The sequence below is a fragment of the Podarcis liolepis genome (genome assembly GCF_965112155.1).
Source record: "Podarcis liolepis genome assembly, chromosome: 7".
NCBI classification, from domain to species: Eukaryota; Metazoa; Chordata; class Lepidosauria; order Squamata; family Lacertidae; genus Podarcis; species Podarcis liolepis.
In genome coordinates, this window is record NC_139561.1 from 8,728,503 (window position 1) to 8,755,081 (window position 26,579).

At 44.7% G+C, this 26,579-nt stretch overlaps 1 protein-coding gene and 1 long non-coding RNA gene across 3 annotated transcripts in view; both read left to right on the forward strand.

Moving 5' to 3' along the window:
• Window positions 1–17,481, forward strand: part of MAPKAPK5 (MAPK activated protein kinase 5) — a 28,411-nt gene extending 10,930 nt beyond the window's left edge. The window contains exons 6-14 of one of the 2 annotated variants that reach the window (XM_083514302.1): window positions 2,601–2,686; window positions 3,524–3,619; window positions 5,585–5,665; window positions 6,921–7,108; window positions 8,475–8,595; window positions 10,309–10,439; window positions 11,593–11,714; window positions 12,855–12,959; window positions 13,770–17,481. In XM_083514302.1, coding sequence (XP_083370428.1) covers window positions 2,601–2,686; window positions 3,524–3,619; window positions 5,585–5,665; window positions 6,921–7,108; window positions 8,475–8,595; window positions 10,309–10,439; window positions 11,593–11,714; window positions 12,855–12,959; window positions 13,770–13,864 — 1,025 coding nt within the window. In that variant the 3' untranslated portion in view covers window positions 13,865–17,481. The remainder of the gene's footprint in view (window positions 1–2,600; window positions 2,687–3,523; window positions 3,620–5,584; window positions 5,666–6,920; window positions 7,109–8,474; window positions 8,596–10,308; window positions 10,440–11,592; window positions 11,715–12,854; window positions 12,960–13,769) is intronic. The other variant, XM_083514303.1, reaches the window with a different exon arrangement.
• Window positions 17,482–20,037: 2,556 nt separating this feature from the next.
• LOC310711815 lies at window positions 20,038–25,419 on the forward strand. The gene is made up of 2 exons (XR_014528648.1): window positions 20,038–20,467; window positions 24,771–25,419. It is a non-coding gene; the product is annotated as an uncharacterized lncRNA (long non-coding RNA).
• Window positions 25,420–26,579: the final 1,160 nt, after the last annotated feature.

Here is a 26,579-nt window from a genome sequence, read left to right on the forward strand (position 1 = left end):
ATTGCGAAGATTTTTTGTTTTTTGGTTAAAATAATCCTGCGTGTGAGCAGAGTGCTGTTCATTGTCGATCTGGTAAAAGGCATCATTAAATTCGCCTCCACCTTGCATGTGATGTAGACTCACTAAAGAGTCTCGCTGGTAGATGCCCCAAGGGGGTGGTTGTGAATGCTATAACATTTATATTTCCATCTAGTTCCATCCATTTTGACAGGTTGACAACTACTTTTAAAATACAGTTTCGAAATGATGTTTTCTTTTCAGAAACATAAGGTTAAATATATGTAGTTAGAATATTAATCCAGCTGAATTTAAGCATTTGGGCAAAAGATTCCTGCATTGCAGGCGGTTGGACTAGATGACTTGTGGTTCCTTCTGACTCTATGATCCTATGATTTCCTATGTGTACGTCCTGTTAATTTAGTGGGAGATAACTTTAATCATGGGGACACGGGTGGCGCTGTAGTGCAAACCACTGAGCCTTGGGCTTGCCAATCAGAAGGTCAGTGGTTTGAATCCCCGCAATGGGGTGAGCTCCCGTTGTTCGGACCCAGCTCCTGCCCACCTAGCAGTTCGAAAGCACGTCAAAGTGCAAGTAGATAAATAGGTACCGCTCCGGCAGGAAGGTAAACGGCATTTCCATGTGCTGTTCTGGTTTTGCCAGAAGCGGCTTAGTCATGCTGGCCACATGACCTGGAAAAACTGTCTGCGGACAGCTCTCTTGGCCAATAAAGCAGAATGAGCGCCACAACCCCAGAGTCATTCACAACTGGACTTAACTGTCAGGGGTCCTTTACCTTTACCTTTTTTAACTTTAATCATATTTCCAGTTAGAATCTGTGGAAGTTTAAAATGCTTGACTTTGTCTGAATTGTTCCTTGCCTATCCTGAGAAGTGTGGGTTGTTAGCTCAAGAGTGCCCGGTTTTATCCAAGGTTGGTTGTGAGTGGACAGAGAAGTATAAATGATGTTTTTTGTGTCAACTTTTAAAATGTCTAGTAATTCCCATTCCAGAGCCCATATATACAGCTTTTCCAAGTCCCACTCCATGCTTTTACCATTGGCAGCCTCAATTTTCAGAAAATAATGCTGTGAAGAATTAGTGTGCCCACTGACCTGCTACCTGCTATATTAGTGAAAATATTTACATCATTTTCTCTTTCTTGGAGCTAATTGTGCATTTTAGCCTGACGTTTTCTGCGAGACAAATTGGCCACCTTTTGGTTTTTATTCTTTTTCGTTTCAAAATATGCCCTTAACAAAATTAAAACTGTTAGCACTGAATGTAGGTGGAATGATCTTTGCTTTCAACTTGCACCTTTTAAATGGTGCCCTTAATCTTGTTCTCCTTCTAAGCGGCCTGCCATTCAAAAACAGTCATTGTGTTTTGAAGTAGACTTGTGGTTTGCCGTGGTTGCTGCGTGGTCAACAGTGGCTGGAGCTGCTGATTGGCCCCATAGCAAGTTGCAAACAAGGCAGTAAATCTTCTGTCACCTGCCTTCATCTTTTAAATCTTGCACGTAAACATCAGGGTTGAGCAGAACCTAATCACTTAATTACTTCAGAGATTCAGTTGGCCTGTTAACAGCAAATGAAGGACCACTGTTGAGATACAATTGTACTATTGAAAATGTTTTTTAATAAGTCGGATTAACACTCTAGTCTTGGGAACTGAAAGCAATTAGCAATAAGCTGGGATGGGTGTGTGTGTCTTTCTCTTAACGTTTCCAGTTGACCCTGGATCAAGGCAAGGCAATTTCAAGCACAACTTTTCCAGCTGTTGCAAGGTGGGCTTTTGCGGTGTTCCCTCCTCGCCCCCACTGTGGCTCTGCAGGAACGCAAAGAGGTCCCTTCTCAGGTCCGCTGAGAAGATTAGGAACTGCTTGCTGCACTTCATCCATCTTAAACACCCAGAGAGGTGAAAGCAGGAGTTGAAAACATTCCCCAAGGGCCCTGGCAGCAGGCCGCCTTAAGCCTGGTTTTGCATACCCTCCTTTGATTTCCTACTTGCACCCTCCGCGATGGAACTCGCCTGCCTCAAACCATGAGAATCTGTGTTGTAAAAACAGAAGGAACCTTTAGCTGTGTAGACGCTGCTTGCCTCAAGCTGGGATGGATAGCTTGGTTGATAGAAGCAGCCTGCCAAGGCAGAAACAGCTGTTTGCTGGGGGTGTGTCTCTCCCCACCCCAGCCCCGGGAGTAAACCGCCCTCTTTGCCGTTTGCTCAGCAGTTTGTTCTGCCAGATCTCAGACAACCCTTTTGAAGAAATGCTCCACCTGCCCTTAGCAGTGCTTTACAAGATCTGTCTTTATTCTCCACATGTATGCATAGTCTTCCAGTACATGCAAATGGGTAGGATGGGTGGGGGTGATCTGGTGGAGATTTGTGATCTCAGAACCAGAGTCCAGAGTTGTGGTTCTGTGTCTCCATCCCAGGTCTCCATCTGCTTTTCCTTTGACCTCCTGAGCCATTCTAAGGGACACCCTCTGTGGTGGTGCCGAGGATATCTACTGTGCTCCTTTTCTTTAAGTGCAGATGCCATCATGTCAATGAGAGCCTTTTGTTTACTGTGTTTTGACTCCTTGTGCCCTCTTTCCAGATAGCTTTGGCTTTGCAACACTGTCATTCTTTAAACATTGCGCACCGAGACCTCAAGCCTGAGAACCTTCTTTTCAAGGATAATTCTTTGGTAAGATGGAGATTTGCTACTTTGGGTGTTGCTAAATCAGCTATGCTGCTAGTTAGTTCAAATCAGAATATGAAATGGCCACTCTCATTTTGCCCCAAACTCACATTACCTGTCCCTTCAGCCAACAGCAGCCCTTTCTGTCCCTGGGCCCTGTATGAGTTTCCCCTTTACCCCTCTGTATCCTTGGCCCTCTTTTCCTAGGCCTCTTGCTGCCTCCCTCCATTCTAACCATTTCCCAGCTCCCTAGTTACCGTATTTTTCGCTCTATAAGACCATAAGGCGCATCTAGATTTTGGAGGAGGAAAATAAGAAAAAAATATATTCTGAATCCCAGAAGCCAGAACAGCAAGAGGGATCTGGCTTCTGGGATAGCCGCACCAAGCCTCTTCAGGGCAGCGGGATGACGGCTCCCCCTGCCCGAAGAGGCTGCGCGCGGCTAAGGCAGAAGCCAGGAAAGGCGCTTTGCTGAAGGGGCGCTGCGCAGCTCTCCCTCTCTGCGCAGTGCCATTCGCTCCATAAGACGCACTCACATTTCCCCTTACTTTTTAGGAGGAAAAAAGTGCGCCTTATGGAGTGAAAAATACGGTATTCTGTCCTCTCCCTTTCAGCCAGCAAACTCCTTGCCTCTTAGCTTCTTTATCCCCACCCTTTCTCCCCACTCAGGATCACAGCCCTCAGCGCCCGTGTGATCCCTGCCCCTCACCCCCAGTTCTTACATAATTTCTCTCGCAGAAGCCATGCTGTTTTGTCCACCTTCTGTTGCTGAGTGTGAAATGTGTGAGGGGTGAAATTGGGATTGAAACAGTCTCTCAGGTGTCCCTTGCTGCTTGCCTTTAGGATGCCCCAGTGAAGCTGTGTGACTTCGGATTTGCGAAGGTGGACCAGGGTGACCTGATGACACCGCAGTTCACGCCGTATTACGTAGCCCCTCAGGTAAAGGATGGATTCCACCAAGAGTGGTCCAGCTACACAGTGCTGCTTTTGATCTATAAAGCCTTACGTGGATCCTAGTACCACAAGGGCCCCTATATGAGCTAACCTGGACCTGTGATCATTATCTGAGACTCTCCTCTGTGTGTCCCCTCGACAGGAGGTCTGCAGAATAGCAACATGAGAATGGGCCTTTTCAGTCATGGCTCTCTCTCTCTCGTGGAATGCTTGCCCAAGAGAGGCTTGCCTTTAGGTACCAAGCAAAAACATTTCCACCAGGCCTTTGGTTTTTAATTGTCTGTGGTCTCCGTGAATGGGTGGGACGTTTTAATCCTGCTTTTAAAAATAAGGCTATCTTTTATATTTTTCCTTTGCTGGTGTTAATGTTTGTGTTTGCTTGTTTGCTTATTCTTAGAAGTTGCTTTGGGCTGCTATTGTAGAAAAGGTGACTAATAAGTTTAATAAATAATCATATTTGTAACATAGAGCTTCCCAGTAAAGTCAGACCTTGGTTACCAAGCACCTCCATTATTGTACATTTTGGCTCCCAAATGCCGAAAACCCAGAAGTATATGTTCTGGTTTTCGAACATTTTTTGGATCCCGAACATCCGACGTGGCTTCCACTTGAGTGCAAGAAGCTCTTGCAACCAATTGGAAGCCGTGTCTCGGTTGTCGAATGTTTCGGAAGACGTTTCGGAAGTTGAACGGTCTTCTGGAACGGATTACGTTCGACAACTGAGGTTTGACTCTACTCTGGCCTGAACTGAATGTCATCCCTTCCCAAATTTCTCTGATGCTTGTATGCTGTAATCGAACATGAGTATGCACAGAACAGAGTAAGCACCGTAAGAATCTTGCAGAGGCAGTCCCTTGGGCCTAGTTGCTGAAAATGACCCCCCCTCCCCAATCTAAACCTCCCTATCTGGGCCACAGGACTCTTCCTATGCCACACAACTTCTCCATTGGCCATACCCATCACCGGCCCTGTTCCGCACCCTCTCTGAGTGCTTCTGCCTGGCAGGAACATGCCCTTGAATAATGCCTCATGCTTGCCTGGATGGAGGCTGAATTGGTGGGCGGGCGGGTGTCTGTAAACTTCTGACTTTTGCATGGCTGGTATGTAGCCTTTGCATTCTGAAAGGTTGTGCACCCATGCTCTAGAAGTCCCGTCAGGTAGTTCTCTGTCCAAGCCCAACAAGCCTGAATGGCACTTGGGCAATAGGGAGTGTTAGTGCAGGAGAACTTCCTCGCTGAGTGCCCTGACCAGAGTAGTTGCAATATGCAAAATATTGCATATTCAGCACACATGAGCCTATTTTGCCGCTCAAGATGTTTTGTTCCTAGGCACTCTACAAGACCGGGTGTCAGTGTATAAATCTCAAGGCATTTGTTTTTAACTTTGGCAACCTGAGTTTTCGTCTCACATTAAAAAAATAAAAAATAAAATCTTGAGTTTTCTAGCTCCTGTGTTGGTAAAAATCTGAAAATATGTTAGTAGTGCTTGTTGAAATTTTGGAAGGAAGAGGGAGGCCAAACAGTGTTCCAAGGGAATGGGGTTTTGGTGTGTTATGTAACTCCTTTGCCATTATAACTAACGCAAGCAAAATAAATAAGCAGACATTTGCAAACTTTTTTTTTTTTTACCATTCATGGACTTCAGCTTTTATATGCCAGGACGACAACTTTATTTGTTCTGAAATCTTTGAGAGCAGCATTGCAATAACAGTTGACAGCTACTGACGTGAGACGCTTGCTTTTAAAAATTCCTTGTGTAAGCAGCATCAGACGCATCTATGAGCCAGTGTAACCAGCTAGCTTTGCTCCCTGCTCCCAGTCCTTGCATCAGGTGCTGAAGTCTGGTTATGGTCTATGTTTCTTGATCACAAAGGTGTGTCTTTGATGTTTCTCTCTCCTCTTTGCTGTTCATGTCTAAAGGTTGCCCATGTTCCCCCTCCATCCCCCGCAGGTACTAGAGGCACAGAGAAGGCATCAGAAAGAGAAATCTGGTATCATTCCTACCTCGCCAACGCCCTACACTTACAATAAGGTATGCTTCTCAACCCAAGTGTCCTTGGCTGTGCTTCAGGAATACCCAGCAGCTGTCTTTCCATTTGCATAATTTTTCATGGGGAATTTTATGCCTGGCACAGAAGATGGTGGCTGGTATGGAATTCTGCTGTGTTAAGCACCAATTTTTTTGTGGTTTGTTGTTGTTGCTTTTTAAAACACGTGTTTTCCCCTCCAAGTTAGGGAAATGACTTAAATGTTGCAGACACCAGCTGCAGAAATCAGTTGAAATGATTTTAGAATGTTGTATTATTTTACTGTTGTTAGCCGCTCTGAGCCCGACTTCGGCTGGGGAGGGCGGGATAGAAATAAAATTTTATTATTATTACTATAATTGTGTATAGGGAAGAGGGAGTGGAAATGTGTGTCTGCATGATTACATGCCCTGCTTTTGTGACCTCCAGTCAGTTTCCCAGAACTATGTACACCCTCGGTTATATTTCTCCTCCAAGCTCTTACAAGTGTGTATTAAAAACACTCTTCTGCCACCTGTTTGCATTGTATGAGAGACATTTGTGCAGAAAAAGAAAGGGGGGACTCTGTTGTACACATTGATTTGCCTAATGCAAGACTTGCATTTGACTTTTCCCCAGTGCAGAGTTTGCCTCTTTCTTCAGTGTAGAATATTTACACAGCCACATCTATTATCAGCATTAATCATATTTGAAAGTTGCTTTTCTCACCCAAAGCAACTTGTGCTAAAATGAGTTAAGAACATCTGGTGCAAGTCTAAAAACACAGCTATACAAATTGGGGCTTACTGATTGCACCCCACTAAAAGAGACCACAGTGCATCTCTTCAAATCAAGGGTAAAAGCCTGGGTAAAGAGAAAAGCCTTTGCCTGGTTTCCAAAAATAGATAAAGACTGTGCTAAGCAGTACTGGCTGAGGGAGCCGGCGTACAGCTTCCGGGTCATGTAGCCAGCATGACTAAGCTGCTTCTGGCGAACCAGAGCAGCACATGGAAATGCCATTTACCTTCCCACCAGAGTGGTACCTATTTATCTACTTGCACTTTGAGGTGCTTTCGAACTGCTAGGTTGGCAAGAGCTGGGACCGAGCAACGGGAGCTCACCCCGTCGCAGGGATTCGAACCACCAACCTTCTGATCGGCAAACCCTAGGCTCTGTGGTTCAGATGACAGCGCCACCCGCGTCCCTTGGGGGTCCCTTCATCCCAACCCTCTCAAGTCATGCTCCATACAGAGTTAAGATTCCTTTTTATCCTTCTCCCAGAGCTGTGACTTATGGTCCCTGGGTGTCATCATTTACGTGATGCTGTGCGGCTACCCCCCTTTCTACTCTAAGCACCACAGTCGGACAATTCCCAAGGACATGCGAAAGAAGATCATGACGGGCAGCTTTGAATTTCCAGAGGAGGAATGGAGCCAGATCTCTGAAATGGCAAAAGACATGGTGCGCAAGTAAGTCCCATCACCAGTGGGTTGTGCAGAACTCTCCCAGGTGGGTGAGTCATGCTGCCTGTAGTGCTTGTTTGGGGGGGTGTCACAGCTAATACAAGCAGGTGGAGGCTTCCATTCAAATAGGGGCTATTTCCCAGGCATAAATTGGTCTCTGCCACAAGTATCTTTTACCGTGTGGAAGGTGGGTATGGCTTGGCCAAAATGGTCTTGTGCAGTGTTTCCCAACCACTGTTCCGCGGCACACTAGTGTGCCGCGAGATGTTGCCTGGTGTGCCGCGAGATGTTGCCTGGAGGGAGGCGGGCGAGTCGGGCGGCAAGAGGCGGGGCGGCGGCGGCGAGGAGAGGCCGCCCAGCGCGGGGCTCTCGCCGTCTGCCTGCCTGGCTGCCTGCGAGCTCGGCGGGCAGCGCCTCCGTCCGCAGCGCCCGCCTCGCGGCTCTCATTCCCTGCCCCTGCCAAAGCTCACCCAGCCAAGCCGCGCTCTCCTTCCTGCCTCGCTTTGCTGCCTCCTCCCCCTCCCCCACCCCCAAAGCTTGGAGGTTCCCCGGCAAGGGGGAGGGAAAAAAATTGAAACTTACACTTTCGTGCATCCCTCCCGGCGTGACGCTGCGCGCTGACGTCACGGGGCTGTAATGGTGGTGTGCCTCGAGATTTTTTTCATCAAACAAGTGTGCCTTTGCCCAAAAAAGGTTGGGAAACACTGGTCTTGTGGGCCAAATGGGAAGGTCCTAACAAGGCCCACAGGAGAGGTTTCCTATCCTTTTCCTGCATAATCAGAATGCGCTCTAAAATATGCTGAACACTTTCCTGTGGTGGATTGTGAAGGACAGTATCAGTGTCTCGGCCACTCCTAGGGACTGATTATTTATTTATTTATTTAAATATTTCTATACCGTTGAACCATGAAAATATATCGCAGCGGTTTACAACAGCATGAAAACAATAAAATCATAAAAAGTTAAAAACAAAAGATGGTTCGCTATTACCTTCTTAATGAGAAGCCCTCATAAACCCACACTCCCCTGACCTGGTGCCTTCCAGGTTTTGTTGGACTACAGCTCCCGTCCCTGACCATTAGCCATGCTGGCTGGGGCCGATGGAAGTTAGAGGTCAATATCCATTTAACGCACAGGGCACCAGGACGCAATGGATGTCGCCTCTCTGTAGGTGTTTGTCTCCTGAATTGACAACTTGAGGTCACTCTGTGAGGGAGGATGAAGATGGTAATCGGAGAAGAGCTGACTTTGAGCTGCTCAGGGTTTTATGAAGTCTAAAGACGCCCTTGGAAAGATGGAACAGGATAGGAGTACATCTTTTAAGGAAACGGGTGGGTTTGTGATTGATGTTTATAACTCCTTAAACTCCTAGGCTGCTGAAGGTGAAGCCGGAGGAAAGGTTGACAATAGAAGGTGTCCTGGACCATCCTTGGCTGAACTCCACGGAGGCTCTTGATAACATTTTGCCCTCTGCCCAGTTAATGATGGACAAGGTTGGTACTATTTTTGGCTTTCCTAAATAGATTGTTTTTAAGGATCAAGGAACATTGGTCAGCAGAAAATTATCCCAGGCCCATCTACTTGTCTAGGCCAGTATCTGCAGTGGCTATATTCTCCCAAGCATCTTGTGAGCAAGGATAAATACTTCTCCTCCTTCTTTCTTTTTAATAAAATAAATATTTTTGCCTTTATTAACACTACTAACAACCCAAAAGTGTGGTAGCAGGCTATTGCATCATACCACACACAAAGCAAACAAGCAGTAAATAGTAAGAGAAAGAAATAGGGACACATCCATATAATTCAAAACATCCACATTTCCTGAGCTGGCATGGATGGTGAATGTTGAGCTTCTAAATCTGAAGCAAAGGAAATAAAACCACACCAGATGATGTAAAAGTGTTCTGGAACCCCCTGGTTTACAGGTAGGTTTTTCATACATGACGTAACTTGTCCTCATGAACACTGGAGTGTTTGTCAGCTTGCGCCATTTGCTGTTGCTTTTGGGGAGACCTGGACCGAGAGGTGTCCTTCCTGTTGCTGTGTCAAGTTGCAGAGCAAAGATTCATAATCCTAGGCGATCCATGTGTGGTGCTGGGCAAGTTGTAAGAGCAGGAAATTCCAGAGCTGAGGGACATCCACTAAGGCAGGCTTCCTCAACCTCAGCCCTCCAGATGTTTTTGGCCTACAACTCCCATGATCCCTAGCTAGCAGAACCAGTGATCAGGGATGATGGGAATTGTAGTCTCAGAACATCTGGAGGGCTGAGGTTGAGGAAGCCTGCACTAAGGTCACTTCTTTGAACACCCTTAAAGTCCTGACTAAGCACAGGACTCTCAAGAGGGGATGTCTTAAAAGCCGAGTTCGATTTTAGGAGAGGAGGCAATCCTCTTGTGACTGCTGCCCCCCCCCCCAATGGGCTTTGGATGTCAGAGCCAGGGCAGACACTCGAGCATCAGTGGCAGCGTGGTTCTAATAACACATCCCTGTTCGAAGGCAGGTTGTCACATTCCCTTGAAGCTTCCAAAATGATGTTGTTTGACAGCTGACCATGCTGTTACGGAGCCCACTTCCAGGAGATCTGAAATTGTTCACCCAAGCGCTGTCTTGTCTCTGCTGTTGATGGAAACCTTGCATGGCAACTTCATGCCAAGAGCTTTCTAGTTAGAGGCTTTTGTAAATCGCTCCCTCTTGTCCAAGAGGTAATCTAAATACAGTGGACGCTCAGGTTGTGAACGTGATCAATGCGGGATGCATGTTCGCAACCCACAGCATTCACAACCCACAGTGGCACGTCTGCACACGTGCAGGTTGTGATTCAGTGCTTCTGCGCATGTGCAAAGCGCGACTTCGCGCTTCTGTGCATGCGCGACCTCCAAAAACCGGAAGTAACCCGTTCTGGTACTTCCAGGTTTCGGCACATCCGTAACCCGAAAAAAAACGCAACCTGAAGTGTCTGTAACCCGAGGTATGACTGTACTAGGCTGCTGAGTGATCATTCTGAGCCAGCCTTATTTTGGGGTCCGCATCCCTTGGGGTGGCTTGCATCTCTCTCTGGCTTTCAGGAAGCAGGTGCTGACTCAGGCTTAGCACTCCTCTTGCGGTTGGTTTCTGTTATCACTTCTATGCGTTAATTCATAACTTGACTTGTGACTTCTTTGCCTCCCTCTTCTCTCTTGCCCCCCGCCCCGCCCTGATTGTACCAGGCAATGGTTGCTGGGATTCAGCAGGCACATGCAGAGCAGCTGGCCAACATGAGGATCCAGGATCTCAAAGTCAGCCTCAAGCCCCTCCATTCTGTCAACAACCCTATCCTGCGCAAGAGGAAGCTGCTGGGGTAAATATCCCAAAGCAAAGGCTACAGGAGGGGGCAGTTCAAGGACAGGGGAAGGAAGAGCTGAAAAGAGCTAAATGCTTATTAGGGAAGAATAGTGAGAGAAGCCTTGCAGAGTGGGGATGGGAACCTGTGGCGTTCCGGACATGGTTGGACTCCAGCTGCCCTCAGACCCAGCCAGCATGGACAGCAGTCAGGCATGAGTGGGAATTGCAGCCCAATACCTGGGTGGCCACAGGCTCCAAAACCCAGGCCCCCCAATAAAAAATCTGCTAAAGCAAGAAACTTGTCCTTGGGAAGGAGCTGGCCTGTGTGGCCTGTTTGAAACACACAGCAGGCACCGGTCTTGGAGGTCTTCTTTAGGGAAGCTTTTAATGTTTGATGTATTACAGTATTTTAATATTTTTTTGGAAGCCACCCAGAGTGGCTGGGGAAGCCCAGCCAGATGGGCAGGGTATAAATAATAAATCTATTACTATTATTATTATTATTATTTTATTATTGTATTCCGCTTCCTCCAGAGCAGGGATGGGGAGCCTGCAGCTCTCCAGATGTTTTTGGGCTCCTGGCCACATTGGTCCCAGCCACAGTTCCCCCACTGCTATAGCAGAGGAGCTGGGGACCTGCCCAAAAGCTGACAACGGGGGCTAGGGAAGTCATGGGCATTGGGGGTTGGGATGGTGTCTTGCTCTTGAGGGGGGCTTCCTACTGGAAGGAGGCAGAGTTGCTCTGAGGCTCTTCTTCCAGCCCAACAAGACAGTGAAAGGGATGAACAGCAAAGGGAAGAGGAGAGGTTTTTTTAAAAAAAAGAAAGGAAAATTGCTTTTCCTTCAACGTTTTCATCATAATCTGCAGTAATGGATTCTGTTGCTGTTGGGAGAATTTCTTCACAGCCACTAAATATGTGCTTGGCAGGGAGCTGGTGTGGTGGGGAATCCCAGAAGATGGAATAAGTATAGAAGGAGAGAACAAGCTCAAAGGCAAGGAATCTCCATCTTGGTCGATCCCTTACCTCTGGCACAAGTTTCTTCTTGGGCGGCTAACGTCTCTCTTAGGCAAAAGAAGAACCGAGAACTCCCACCTGATATTAGCTGAAGGAGGCTCTGGGAGACCCTGATGCTTGGGGCACTCACATTTCTCCCGTATCTCATTACAGAACGAAACCGAAGGACAGTGTGTATATCCATGATCCTGAGAACAGCAGCGAAGACTCCAATGTCGCCCTGGAAAAGCTCCGTGACGTGATTGCCCAGTGCATCCTGCCACAGGCTGGTAAAGGTCGCAGATTTTAAGACAAGCTGTGTTTGTGGGAGTGGGAGTTGGTGGGAGGGCCGCAGGTTGCCTGTGCTTTTGAACCCTTTTTACAACAGCCACAGTTTGCACGTCACACTGGTTTACAGCAGCATGGAAGCATAACGGTACACGCAGGTCCCACTTACCGAAAACAGTGCATTCCCTGGAAATCATTGGTTAGGCAAGCGTTTGCCTAATGAGTCCATGATTTCCATTACGATACGATACGATACGATACGATACGATACGATACGATACGATACGATACGATACGATACGATACAATACAATACAATACAATACAATACAATACAATACAATACAATACAATAATCTTTATTGTCATTGTCCCATACAGAACAACGAAATTGAAAAATCTACGTAAGACATTCAAAACCCAAGAAGCCTGCTATCCCAACCTGGTTAGGCCCCTAAAAACTATGATACCCCATTTTAAAATACAATATACTCCTTACACTGCGTTTAAAACCAAAATCGCATTTGGGTAGAAACTGTTTCTCAGGCAGCTAGTCCTAGTCTTTATAACCCTGTACCTTCTTCCAGAAGGCAGAAGCTGAAAGAGATCATTTACGGGGTGCGTACTATCCTGCGCTAACTCTGCAGCTTTCTTATGGGACCTGGAAGCATAGATTTAATCCAAGGTGGGAAGAGTGCACCCAGTTATTCTCTCCGCAGTCTTTACAACCCTGGACAGCATTGTTTTTTCCCTGACCGTGCAGCTCCCAAACCACACACGCAGACCATAAGTTAATACACTCTCCACAGTACAATGGTAAAATGCCATCAACAGGTCCTTTGAGAGATTTCCATTGTTTCCTATGGGAACATTTTTTCTTTTTTAAGCGTTTATTAATTTTCCAATAAAAACATCCAATTAACATATCAAATCCAATAAAAAAATAAAAAACTAAAATAAAAAAGGTCCAGTTGTCTTCCAAATTGTAATAATTTTGTTTTGACTTCCCATGGTCTGAATTTCGAAGCGCATTCAACATCATAGTCCTGCCTCTCATCATCCTCAATGTTATTCATAATTCCATGTCTGTGCAGCCTTGCATGGGCTGTGAGGGACCCTCCTGTGACACTTTTCCCATTCTGAAACAGGTGAGAACGAAGACGAGAAGCTGAACGAGGTGATGCTGGAAGCCTGGAAATATAACAGGGAGTGTAAATTGTTGCGAGACACGCTGCAGACCTTCAGCTGGAACGGTAAATATTTCTTGGCATTAAAAAAGAGCGGGGAGCCCAGCCTCAAGAGGCCTTAAGCACAGCTGAGCATCCCTTCTGCCCCACCCTCTGGTTTCCCCGGCCTTGATATCCCCTCCACTCGACATAATCTGTCTCATGGAGTTGTGAAAGTAAAGAGGGACGTTCCGTGTATGCACTCTTGAGCTCCTTGGAGGTCAGTCAGGACCCAAATGTGGTAACAAGAGTCATGTGAAGCTGCAGCTCTCTGTCCATGCTCAGTGATGGCTCTGTTATCGCCGTACTGAACTGTTTGCAAAAAAACACTTGCCAGCTTTTGTTAACTTCAGGAACTGTTGCAAAGGCTGAAAAGGGCCCTCCTTCAAGTTCTGCTTAGGACCAAGAGACACCTCCTCTGACTTGATTCTTTGCCTGGCCTATGGTTGCATACACACATAATGCTAAGCCATGGTTTGTTTTAACCATTTGCTCAGTAAACCACAAGTCGCCCTTCATATAGGCAAAGAAATGGTAGCTGCTTAGCCACTGCTGTTGCCTTGTGCTTCTGTAGCTTGGTATCTGGAGTGGAGTGGCTAAGCAAACCATGGTCAACCAGGGCTGTTCAGTTCAGACACAGTGCCAAACCATAGTTAAAACCAGCCACAGTTTGTAAGCCAGCAGAAAATCATTGCTTCACATTTTGGTTTGTTGCCAGGAGGCAAGCCACGGTTTCATGTCATATTTGAACTAAGCCAATGAATGCATTTGATAGTGTCTTTCTTTTCCCCCATTTCACCACTTTGGGACTAACCAAGGCCATGTCTTCTATTTCAGGCAGAGGATTCACAGACAAAGTGGACCGACTAAAACTTGCAGAAATTGTGAAACAAGTTATTGAAGAACAGACAAACTCCCATGACTCACAGTAGCTGGAGCTGCCTATTCTTAACAAAGCAAAAACACCCCTCCTTTTTTTTAACCATTTGAGATTTCTCCTTTAAAATGTAAAAAAGTATTTTTATGTAAATTAATAAATCACAATTATTTCATTTAAATTTTCATGCAGCTTGAGAAATGCTGTATAGATGTAGATAACGAGAATCATTGGTACTGTAATATTTTTTTAAAAGCTCAGTTCCTCAGAATATATATATATATATATAATATAATTTTTATGTACCGTTTTAACACATGACTGTTAGACGGGGCAAATTATGATTGTCTTCTTTTCAATAACCAGACGCTGTCTTCTCTCCCTCCAGCTGCCTGTATCAAATAGTTAACAGCCTGTATCACTTAGCCTTGTTCTATTTCTGCCCTTTGCATTCAGCTCAGTAAATTACTTGAACTTAGCACTGAAGGATACGAACAGCATGATCGTCCTTTGTAACTTTTCTTCCAAGGCAGCTGCTTTGATGGCAGAAGAGCTGGCTGTGGAGGGTGACCCAAAGAGCCTCTAGCAGAGGCAGCCTGCCTGCTCCTGGGTCTCTGAGTTTCATGCTGCCCCTCTGCCCCACCCACCCCACTTCTGAAGCTGAAAAAGGACAGAAACCGGCCCTCTAACCTGGATAGGTTGGTCTTCTTCCTCTCCTTTTTTAAAACAAATTCATTTAACAAAGATCTGTACATATTTCTAGTTTTTTATCTTACGACACGTTTGCGTTTTACGACTTGACGGATGACGGTTTTATAGAATTATTTTGGTACAATCCCTTGTGCCGTTTAGCCTGTAAAGTGCCGCTTCAAGGCTTCTTAGCAGCTGTTGACTTTTCACGTGGATACTTTTTCATTGCTCACTTACTTCTGGGGTTGTTTACACTTGGTTTCCTGAGCCATATTGCCTCATCAGTTGCTATGCTCCATTTTTTGTCCTTTTACCGCTGTTTAGCTCATTGCTCACTAGCTGCCTCTGCTATAATTTTGTGTAAGTCAGGACTGGAACCCTTGCCTAACAAGGATGCTGTCTCAATGTGTAACAGCCTTTTTCTTAGTTCTTTCCAACAATTCCCAGTGGAAAGTATTAAACTGATTGGTAAATTTTCAGGTGGGTGCCCTATGTTTTTTGGTTTCGGTCTTCAGCGCTGACAGCTGTGCGGTCAGGCTGAGAGGAAGGTGCGTCAACAGGCCACCCTCCATGCTTGTTTACAGCTAATAAATTGGGGCAAGGCGTAAGTACAAAACCATGATCTGACTTGGGCACTAAGAGCCCGCACCAGGAAACTATTGGAGAAGCCCTTCTCTGGGACATGCCCACAAGCCAAATGTCAAGAGAAGATGGGCCTTCTGAAGTCTTGCTCACAGCAGGATTATATTCACTGAGGCTGTGCAGAGCGAGGCTCTTAGAATTAGAATTAGCCCAAAGGGTCGTCTATTCCAACTTCCTGCAATACAGATGGAGGCTTCTACTTACAAGAGCAATGCTGAAGTGGAAAGAGGCTCTTGGATGCTCTTCAAAAGTTCCAGATGAGGTGAACCTTTACCACCAACTTGTCAGCTGGAATTTACTTGTGTGTGGGAACATCAAACTATCCAGAAGCCAATGTCTCTGGTCCTCAGTGAAATAAATAGTAGCATCTTCCCTTTCAGTATTGTTCTGCTCTGAAAATTGGCACCTGTATTCTTCAAGAATTTGACACACGCCTTGGTTTTGCAACCACTGTTCCTCGATTTCCCTCCCCACGGAGGGCATTAAGAGTGACTGGCTTGCAGTGGTGTGGCGAAGAACTCACAACAGCGGTTGTCTTGCCATTTTCTGCAGAATTTCTGTGACAACTTACATGTGCAAAGAGTAGACTGTGGCGAAACAAGTGTGGCTTTGAGGCTGTTCTTAAATTCCAGTGGCTGACCCCTCCCCGCTAGCATAAGCAGTTCCCAGAATGCTCTGCTTTCACCTCTCTGGTTAACAAGACCTGGCAACCCTTGCCAGATCCGTCACTTTGAACAATAAGGAAAAAATGGATTAGATTAAGGTTAGTATGGCAACTTGAGGTTGAAGATCAAATGCTGTTATTTCCCCCCTTTATTAGGAAAGATTAATTTTATTTCCTTAACTGTTTTAAGTGGGTTTATTTTTTAAAAAAGCCGTGTTATGCTGCCGGCAAATCTTAGTTTAAAGGAGGTTAAATGGCTGAGATCTCTGGGTTGGTTTTGGTTCTAAGTATGTGTTTCATAATACAATACAAGGCAAGGCAGATACTGGATAGGAATTTTTTCTTTCAACGGACAAGTCCATGGGGAGTGGGTTGCTGAGGAAGAATTCTTCTTGAGAATACCAACAGCCCACTCAGTAGCTCAACCACTAAGCATGTGTAGAACTTAGTCATGGGTATTTTGTTTACTTCCGAGGAATACTCACACAGATTTGCCGTCACTTTTGAAGTAAACCAGGGGAGCCCTTGCAAGAAAGAGAGCTTCATACGTACATAGGAAACCTCTGCATCAGTAGCTGTTTTCTGAGTTGGGTGGACAGAAAGCAGTAAGCAAAAAGGGGACAAAATGAGTTGTGCAACCACCTGTTTTTCCACCCTGGCAGTCCTCCTGGGATAATGCGTTTAGAGCCACCTTCCCCAACCACTTCCTCCACGTTTTTTGGACCTGCAACTTGTATCATCCTTTTTTAAAAAAAATAGTTTTCTAATCTGCAAAAAGCAGTAATAGCAATAATAAAGGAAAAAGAGAAAAAGGGATCTAAAGAAGAAAGAGAATGGAATGATACGAGGTGAGAGGAGGGAGTGGTAGTACTCCAAAAACAGCATTATAATTCCAGACGATTGTCCTTCATAAGCATATTATCCAAAGGAATCCCTGAGGTAGCTGCCAGTTGTGTTCCTTTAATGTATGATGCAATAGAAGGTTTTAGAAAAGCTGTCCTTCGCTTTCGGATTGTGCGGGGTCCAGCTGCATTTTGTTATAATTTCTTCCGTTAAAGCAATGGCCCAGATGTGGTGGTACCAGGAGTCTTGCAAGTCTCCTGCAGCTGACTTCCAGCGTTTGGCTGAACCAACTTGACAGTTGGCCATGGTGTGTGGCTGGTGCAGGTTGCAGTCCAACAAATCTGGAGGGCACCAAGTTGGGGAAGGCAACGATAGAGGATTTGTGTGTGTGGGAAAACTTCCAACTTTCCCTTTGGCTGGAAAAAAACCTGTTTGCAAAGGTACCAGATTCATTTGTGGAACTGGACATGCAGGTGGGTTCCTTTTTTTCTGATGCAATGTTTTCCACATTTATTTTCCCTGTTGGAATTTTCTCAGCAGCCCCTCCCTAAGGTGGGCATCATGTTCTAACTAGCTCAGATGAGCTTGTCTGGTTTTTTGTTATTCAGAGTAGCAGGGACTTGTCCAGGAAAGAGGAGTTTGTTCTGAGGCTGGCTGGCTGGTCACCATCCTAAATTCAATCGTTCTCTCAAAATCTTTCTTCACCATTTCAGTGTGTCTTTTTGTTGTACCATGGTTCGGTTCGGTTCTCTCCCCCCGCCCATCAGTATTACATAAATGTAAATATTATGCATTGGTGTACATAAATAATTTTACTAAAACTTTTAAAAGTATCTGGCTCTTGTTGTTGTTTTTTTTAAAAAAAAGTTTTAGAAAATAAATTGCAGATTAGCATTTTAGCAATGGGTATCGTCTCAAGATCAGTCGAGTGCCCTCATGGCCAGATAGCTAGTTTCCTCACACACACACACACACACACACACACACCCAGCCATCTTCTGCATGGCAGAATTGGGCAGAGTAAAAAGTCTTTCTGCATTTTGCAGAATAATGAGGTCTGTTGCTAAACTCCGCCAGTTTTTGATGAATGGCTTCCCATTGCCCATGTAATGCATTCAGAGCTTGTTGACATTGGCAGTTTGGCTTATGAGGGTGCAGATCTAAATCAGAGGTGGGGAACCTGTTCTTTCCATATGTTGGTAGACTCCCAATTCCTATCCACCCCAACCTGCAAGGGCAGGCATATGATAGAAATTGGAGTCTCAAAGATCTCCCATCCCTGGTCTAAATTCTCTTTCCATCACAGTTTTGTCAGTTGCCCCAATATTTTAAGCATGTATATATGTTGCAAAGCGTTGGAATAAAGGACTGAATGGGGCTAATATTTCCTAAGGAGTGTGTAGTTCAGTGCCTCCCTCCTTTGGGGGGGCTTGTGTGGGTTTGTGCCTCTTAAGTGACTTTTTCTTTCTTTGCTTATCCTTAATCCAGATATGATAGGGGCGCCCAATTTTTTTTCAAAGAGGGCCCAAAGTTGCTGAGCTTTCTTTACAATTTTGCCCCAAAGTTGTTGAGCTTTTTAAAAGGATTTTACCCCAGTAAATGAACTGCCACAGGGGCCAGATTAAACCGAATGGCGGGCCGGATTAGGCCCCCGGAATGGATTTTGGACATGCCTGAATTATGAGACCAGTCTGTCCCACAGAAGACCCATGCATTGTCCATATAGCACCATCTTCACACGTCGTGCCTTTCCAAAGGAGAAGGGGACGGGTCTCTGCCCCAGGCAGCTTGCAATCTACAATTTAGCACAGAAGGTATTGCAAAAGAAAAAGGGTGCAAGGGGTTGAGGAAGGATGTGATTTGCTTTCCCTAGGTGTGGCTACAGGCTGAATTGCACTAAAGCATAGTCACAGAATCATAGACCCAGCTCCTTCAATTGCTTGGAAGTAGCTCAGACTGGTTGCAACAGGTCTAGGATGGTTTGAACCGGTCCATGCCGATTTGTCCTGCTCCAAGCTAGGTTGAACTGGTCTAGACTGTTCCAGAATCTTTCTGGCTTTGTTTATTGTGATAGGGCAACAACAGTCCCTCCAAACCCGCCTCTCCAGCAGCGATGACCAAAGTATGGCAATGTTAGGAAATGAGGCAATCAACTCATCAAAGTCACTGTAAATGCTTCACATCAAGTCCACACCTTTTCAATAGGCTAAATCATTTTCGCCAGCCGAATGACCAGGGCATTCGGAGGGCCTTTCACAGCAGCTCTGGCTTTCACTGCCCAGCGCATCCCTCTCCGTGTAATCCAGGAGACTTCAACATTTTGTGGTAGGTCCAACCTGCACCCAAGGCCGCAGTTGATGGCATGGTTTCTAGCCCAGTGGACAATACTGTGGCCTATAATCCAAATACGCACAACTGCGTCTTCTGCAAGAAAAGAATGCGACAAGCCCTAGTCAGGGATGAAGTGACAAGTCATAAGGTCTAGCAAATGTATCCCTTAAATGCATTTGACTTCCATCGACCCAAGTCCTTTACCCTTTCAGCCGAAAGACCTAAATGTACAGCAGTAGTGGAGGCACCGGTACAAAATGAGTGGGTGGTGAATTCCGCTGGGGGAAGCCCACAAGCCGCAATGGCCTTACGCATAACGCGTGTAAACTGATGTCAGGCGGGAGCCATCTGCGTGTATGAGAAATGGGCCTGCAATGTTTGGTCTCAAATGCAAGAGACGCCTAGTGTCTTTTACTGGACATGGGCCCTTGTTGTGTGTTGCCTGAAGCTGAATAAAGGTCCCTTTCCCCTGTTGGTCAGTTTTTGAGCAACAGATGTGCAACACCAAATCAGAGCTAGTTAAAGTCAAGTCCTTTAACAGTCTTCCTCGTGCAGCTGAATTTGGTTGACCCTCGCAGACTAATTCTCCAATGCGCAAAGCGCCAAAGAAAGCGATGGAGTAATCGGCTGAAAATCAACGCGCTTCATATTTGGACTAAAATACTCCTTAATTTCCTATGAATTTGGCAAAGGATATCATAAGTTATGGGTCTCCTATTATTGCTGCTGGGAGGCTGTAGTCTACGCCAACCTTCCAGTGCCTTTCACACCAGGAAATCTGCACATGGGTCTTTGTTTATTCGGGTATAAATCAAGAAGGGATTTTAGAGGTTGCAGCTTAACCGGTGAGAAGGCCAGACCAAGGTTCAAATTAGTATCGGTTTCTGGCCATGCCCTGGGCGGGTCTGGGGGCACCCTTTGATCCTTGGTTGAAGTGCCCCCTGCCGCCCCGAAACATGAAGAAGCTGGGCGATTGCCCAGGCACTTCTCACATTCGTGAAAGTACTCACAGCTTGACCTCGTACAAACCCTTCACTTCACTCCACTCCACTCACAGAAGATGCTCAGTTCTGCTCCTGATGAGCAGTTGCTGGTGCGGTTTAAAAAAACAACTGCAAGCATTCTATGATGTCACAGTAGGGGCCTTGCAGGCGCTGGGCAACCGAAGTTAGCATGAGTGTTACACAAATCTGAAGGTGCACACATAGCAGACACGCACCCTAGAGAAAAAACAATCCTTCACCATTCAAAAATTATAAAATATTCCCTGGAAAAAAAGACACTTTCTTTGAGTTCACAGAGTAATCCTGACGCCATCTTGACCCTCTTAACGACCCAATATATTTACTCTGCATTTGAAGGAAAAACCTTTCCCAATAGTTCTTTTCACTTACAAATCCTTCAAAAGCTATAAACATCTCACATAAATAGGGGTAGATCTGTGACAATGGGTTCAAGAACTGAGGTATTTACCATTTCAAGGGAAAGGCTCAGACTGATAGAGCAATAGATAGAGCAATAGATAGACAGGTCGCAGGAAACGGAAAAACTGAGGAGGAGGGGGGGGCGGGACCGCGAGGGGGAGAGGGAGGGGGGGCCGGGGGAGCGGGGGGGGGAGGAGGAGGAGGGTGAGGTGGAAGAGGGGAACACGGAAGAGGAGGAAGAAGTCAGGAGTTGAAAGTTTTGAATAAACCCGATATATAATTTTAGCAATGTCTTTAACTTTTCTAACATGGAATGTTAACGGTTTAAATGAAAAAGCAAAAAGAAATAAAATAGAGAAAGTCCTGAGAAATAAAAAATGCGATGTGATTTGCTGCCAGGAGACCCATGTAGCCAAAAAACACAAACATATACTGGTTAACAAAAAATTAGGAGTGGAATTTATAAACGCAGAAGCGAATAAAAAGAGAGGTTTGGTAATCTATGTGAAAGAGAAATTAGAACCCAAACTGATTTACAAAGATGAAGAAGGGAGGATCCTCGGAGTTCAAATTACCCACCAAGGGGAAAGGATTAATGTAGTATCGATCTATGCCCCCAACACAAACCAAACTGAATTCTATAGAAAATTGGAACAAATACTATTGGATTTGGAAAACCATAACCTAATTGTACTTGGTGACATGAATGGAGTCCCGGAACCAGAGATAGATAGAAGCCAAAAAAAGAGAAAAAGGAATCAAGGGAAACTCCCCAAAACTTTTGATGACCTCCAAGAAAACCTAGATTTAATTGACATCTGGAGGTTCAAAAACCCTACAGAAAAGCAGTTTACACATTTTTCGGGAGTTCATCAAAGCTGGGGTAGAATTGACCAGATCTGGGTTTCTAGAGAGCTCTCGACAAGATCGGTGAAATGTGAAATAGATCCCAGAACACTCTCAGACCACAACTCTATATTTTTGGAACTAAAGTGTAAATTAGCAGGTCCGTATAGATGGAGAATGAATGATTACTTATTGGAACAGGAAGATACAATCGGTAAGGCAAAGATCATTTTGAAAGAATACTTTGACCAAAACCTGAATAAAGGAACAAAAATCGATGTGGTCTGGGATGCAAGTAAAGCAGTATTTAGGGGTTTCCTGATCCAACAGAATAAGTATAAAAAGAATTTGAGAGAGGCAAAAAAGGCGGAAATAATTAAACAATTAAAAGAAACAGAGAGAAATTTAATAAAAAATCCCGAAGACGAAAAGAACAAACAACTCAGCAAATTACTACAAACCCAATACTCAACATTGATAAACCAAGAAATAGAGTGGGGAATAAAACTGATGAAACAGAAATATTTCGAGTCGGCAAATAAAACAGGCAAATTACTAGCGTGGCAATTGAGGAAAAGGAAAAAACAGAGAGTAATCAATAAAATCAAACATGAAGCCCAAATAATAGAAGATCCTAATGAGATAAAGGGAAAGTTCCAGCAATATTATGAAGCTCTGTATAAAAAGAAGGAAGATGAGGATATAAACGAGATAAACAGATATTTGGAAAATAGTGGAGGGGAACAACTACTAGAAGAAGAAAAAACACTCTTAAATGACCCAATAACAGTGGAAGAGGTCAGGAACATTATTAAGAAAATGAAACCGGGGAAAGCTCCAGGCCCGGATGGCCTGTCTCAAAAATACTACAAAACTTTAGAAGAATACTTGGCCCCGGTTCTATGTAATGTAATTAACAACATTCTACAAGGGGGAAAAATACCTGACTCATGGAGAGAGGCATATATAACGGTAATTCCGAAAGTAGACTCGGATACGCTCGACATAAAGAATTACAGACCAATATCATTGCTCAATGATGACTATAAGATCTTTGCAGGAATAATGGCTAGCAGATTAAAGAAATACCTGAATAGAGCGATCCATAAAGATCAGGCCGGATTCCTGCCCGGCAGACAGATCAAGGACAATGTAAGACATATAATTAACATAATTGAATATTTGGACTTTAGAATCGACATCCCCGCTGCCTTAGTATTTATAGACGCCGAGAAGGCTTTTGATAATGTATCCTGGCACTTCCTTATAAAGTGTATGGAAAAGGTTGGAATAAGAGGGCCATTTTTAGAAGCTATAAAGTCGATTTATTCAGAGCAAAGAGCGAAAGTAATTATTAATAGTAACCTGACTAATTCACTTAAGATCACCAAAGGTACAAGACAGGGGTGCCCTTTGTCGCCCCTGCTGTTTATTTTGGTTCTGGAAACCCTGTTAAACAAGATAAGAGAAACATCTGAAGTAAGAGGGATCAGAATAGGCACAAAAGAGTACAAAGTTAAGGCCTACGCTGATGACTTAGTAGTTTCAATAGAAGATCCAGTAAAAGGGATTAATACATTGATTGAATTAATGGAAACGTTTGGTAGACTATCCGGCTTTAAACTGAATAAAAGCAAAACGAAGATGCTGATAAAAAATGTAGATGAACAACTAAAAAATAAAATCGAGTCGGAATCCGGGTTAACGGTATCAAAAAAGGTTAAATATCTAGGTATCTGGATTACACCAAAAAATATAAATCTGGTGGAAGATAATTACAAAAGAACCTGGAAAGAGTGCAAAAGAGACCTAGACAGCTGGAATAGATTACAACTCTCTTGGGAGGGAAGAATGGCAGCCATCAAAATGAGCATCCTTCCAAGGATGATATTCCTACTCCAAAATATCCCAGTAGTCAGGGGTACTACTATGTTTAAAGATTGGCAGAGGACCCTCTCCAGATTTATCTGGCAGGGTAAAAGGGCCAGAATTAAATATAAGTTGCTCACTGACAGAAGGGATAGAGGAGGGTTTGCAGTGCCAAACCTGCAATTATACTACGAGGCTTCATGCCTCTGCTGGACTAAGGAATGGATAGCTTTGGACAACACGGATCTATTGGACTTGGAGGGTTTTAATATTAGACATGGGTGGCATGCGTACCTGTGGCAGGACAGGGGGAGATTACACAAAGGATTCTCCAACCACATCATAAGAGGCGCGTTGTTGGAGGTGTGGAACAGATGTAAAAGGTTAGTAGAAAAAGATATCCCCTGGTGGCTGTCACCCGTCGACATCTTAATAACTAAGAAACTAAACATGGAAGGTAAAAGATGGACATACGCTGACCTCCTGAGAAGATCAGATAAAGGATGGGAAATTAAAACTTACGAAGAATTAAAAGATAAACTATCGGGATGGCTCCAGTATCATCAAATTAACGCTATTTGGAGGGAGCACAAAAAAACGGGAATGAGTAAGAACAAATCCAAATTCCAACTAGAAATAATAGAGGGAAAATCCAAACTCCTAACTAAAATGTATAACCAGTTATTAGACTGGGATACAATGGACGAGGAAATTAAAGATGTTATGATTAAGTGGGCTATAGACCTAGGACACCCCATTGAATATGAAAGATGGACAAAATTATGGACTAAAGATATGAAATTTTCAGCTTGCGTCAGATTCCGAGAAAATATGGAGAAAATGATGTACAGGTGGTACATCACACCAGTAAAATTAGTCAAAATGTATAGAACTGGGGACAAGACGTGCTGGAAGTGTAGGAAGAAAGAGGGAGATTTCTTCCATATGTGGTGGTCCTGCGAAGAGATAAAAAAATTCTGGGGGTTGGTATATGATGAGCTAAAAAAGATTCTAAAGTATACATTCCCAAAAAAGCCCGAGGCATTCCTCTTAGGAATGATAGGAGAAGAAATCAACAAAGACGACCAAATCTTTTTTCAGTATGCAACAGTATCCGCAAGGATACTGTTAGCGCAGAGTTGGAAATCATCGCATGTCCCCTCGATCAGTGACTGGCAAAATAAACTAATTGAATACATGGATATAGCAATAATGACTCAAAAGATCAGGCAACAGAGAAATAACAAATTTATTAACAATTGGAATAAATTTCTCTCATACATGGAGTTGACTCTGGGAAATGTAAAAATTACAGTTGGTGCGATATAAAAACCGCGAGGTATGAACTACGACTAGATGAAGACACTGCTGATTATACTGTTGAGTTATGGCTCTCGACGTGGTGGTGGGAAGTCTGATAATGAATCTGATGTATATAAGATATGTGCATTTAAGTAGTAAGAAACTTGAAATTGATTTATGTATTTCAATTTCTTTGATACTTGATACTTTTTTTGTTGTTTTTGTGTCGGCTTTTATGGAAGATGTACAAATGTTTTTTAATTGAGGTGATACAATAAAGGTTTTTTTTTTAAAAAAAACAAAAACAAATACTGCCCCACAAAAAAAAAAAAAAAAAAAAAAAGGGAAAGGCTCAGACTGGTCAGGAAAGGGCAACCAGCAAACTGTCAGGTATCATGACAAGAGACGAGCCAGGAGACAAGACTGCCTCTTTCTGTGATGTATGTATGATGCTTGTTGGGTGGACAGGTGTTTTCAGCTAGGGTGCTGTGGCACCCTGGGGTGCCTTGAATGATGGTCAAGGGTGCCGTGAGCAACACTGGCCTCTGTCCCTCTTTCTCCCCCCCCCATGCCTTCTTGCATCTCTGCCTCCCAAAGGCTTGTGCAGCTGTTTGTTGCAGCACCCCTGGCTACAAGCTCCCCAGGCGAACGGTGCCTCTGGAGCTGGCCAGGGGGTGCTTCCCAGGCCCCTGTGGGGCAGCGTGAGGAGGCACCTCTCTTTAGGGAAGGGGTGGCAGCTGTGGCTGTCCAGAGGACTCCGAAGGAGAGGGGAGAGGAGAAGAGGGGACACTCCACTAGGGAAGGAGTCAGAAAAAGAACGAGAGGCTGCCAGCTCTGCTGGCAAGGGGTGACGTAGCTGGGCTCCTGAGCCTCACAGGGCTGCCGCAGAAAGAATGTAGTTGGTCAAGGGAGCCGTGGACTCAAAAAAGTCAAAAACCTCTGGGCTAAGGGAAACCCAGCCAGATGGGTGGGGTATAAAAATATATTTATTATTATTATATTATTATTATTATTAGCAATTTCTCAAGTCTTTAAAAGTTGTTACACACACTTGTCTTGGCTCCTCACCTCCATGCAACATGTAAGGTGAGAAACTCTGTCTCAACAGTAAAATTAAGATCTAACTTGCTTTGACTGGTTCTTGCCTCCGCTCATTTTTCTCTGACCCATCATGGATTTAGCCCCAACCCCAAGAAACTAGTAACTGAAGGAGGTGGGTCATGGGAGTTGAAGCGTATGCTTTCTGCATACAACACACCCACTGCCAAGCACCTCCATCTCACCTGCCCCCAACCCCATACCACCCTCTCTCCTAAAATAGACCGGGGTCACCGAGTCCTTCCCAGCAATAGAATTAGCCGTACTGGAAGATTCCTAAAATGTTATTAATTCAGAGTTCAGAATTCAAAGGTCCCAAATATAAAATAAACGTTCATAAATGTACACGGCAAACACATAAGTAAGTACAGGGGAGCAATCCTGTCAGCTTCTTTAGGAGACAACAAAAGCCTGCAAAGCAGGCTACAAATAATAGAAAAAGTATTAAACTGTACATTTCAAAGAATATATATATATATATATCACCCTAGTGTTGCATGGCATTAACATTGTTCTAACCACTAGGCCACACGGACTCTCCTACAACCTTGGCACTGAGGCCGGGAATTCCATGTTCTCAACTGCCGTTGCCTAGCAATGGAGCTTGTGACCGTTTGAGGTTCCTCCCCCCCCCCCAAATAAGATATTTATTAAAGGGCTTGTCCGCAGAGGAGCAGAGAGGCCGGGCAGGATGTCTCCAAGGACGTTTCCCATGGGAACCAGTGTAGGAGAGGAGGCCAGCGTGGGAACGCGACGGAAGGACGTGACTCAGAGAAGGGAGACTGTTATCATCTCATGGCTTCTCTGGCAGCTTTGAAAAACAACCCCAGCAAGGACAGTGTGTTGCGCTGGATTGTTGATTCAGGTGCCAGTCATCACCTGATTGGAACGCCACCTGCTGGGGGGCTGCGGAACTGCAGGGCTGTTTCAGCTGGGACAACTGTTACGTTTGCTAATGGGTCACAAAAGCCAGTGTCTAACGTTGCAAATGTTTATGTTTCCTTTTTGCAGGTGGAGCTGGAGTGCTACCTTGTGCCAGAGATGCATTGTTGCCTGTTATT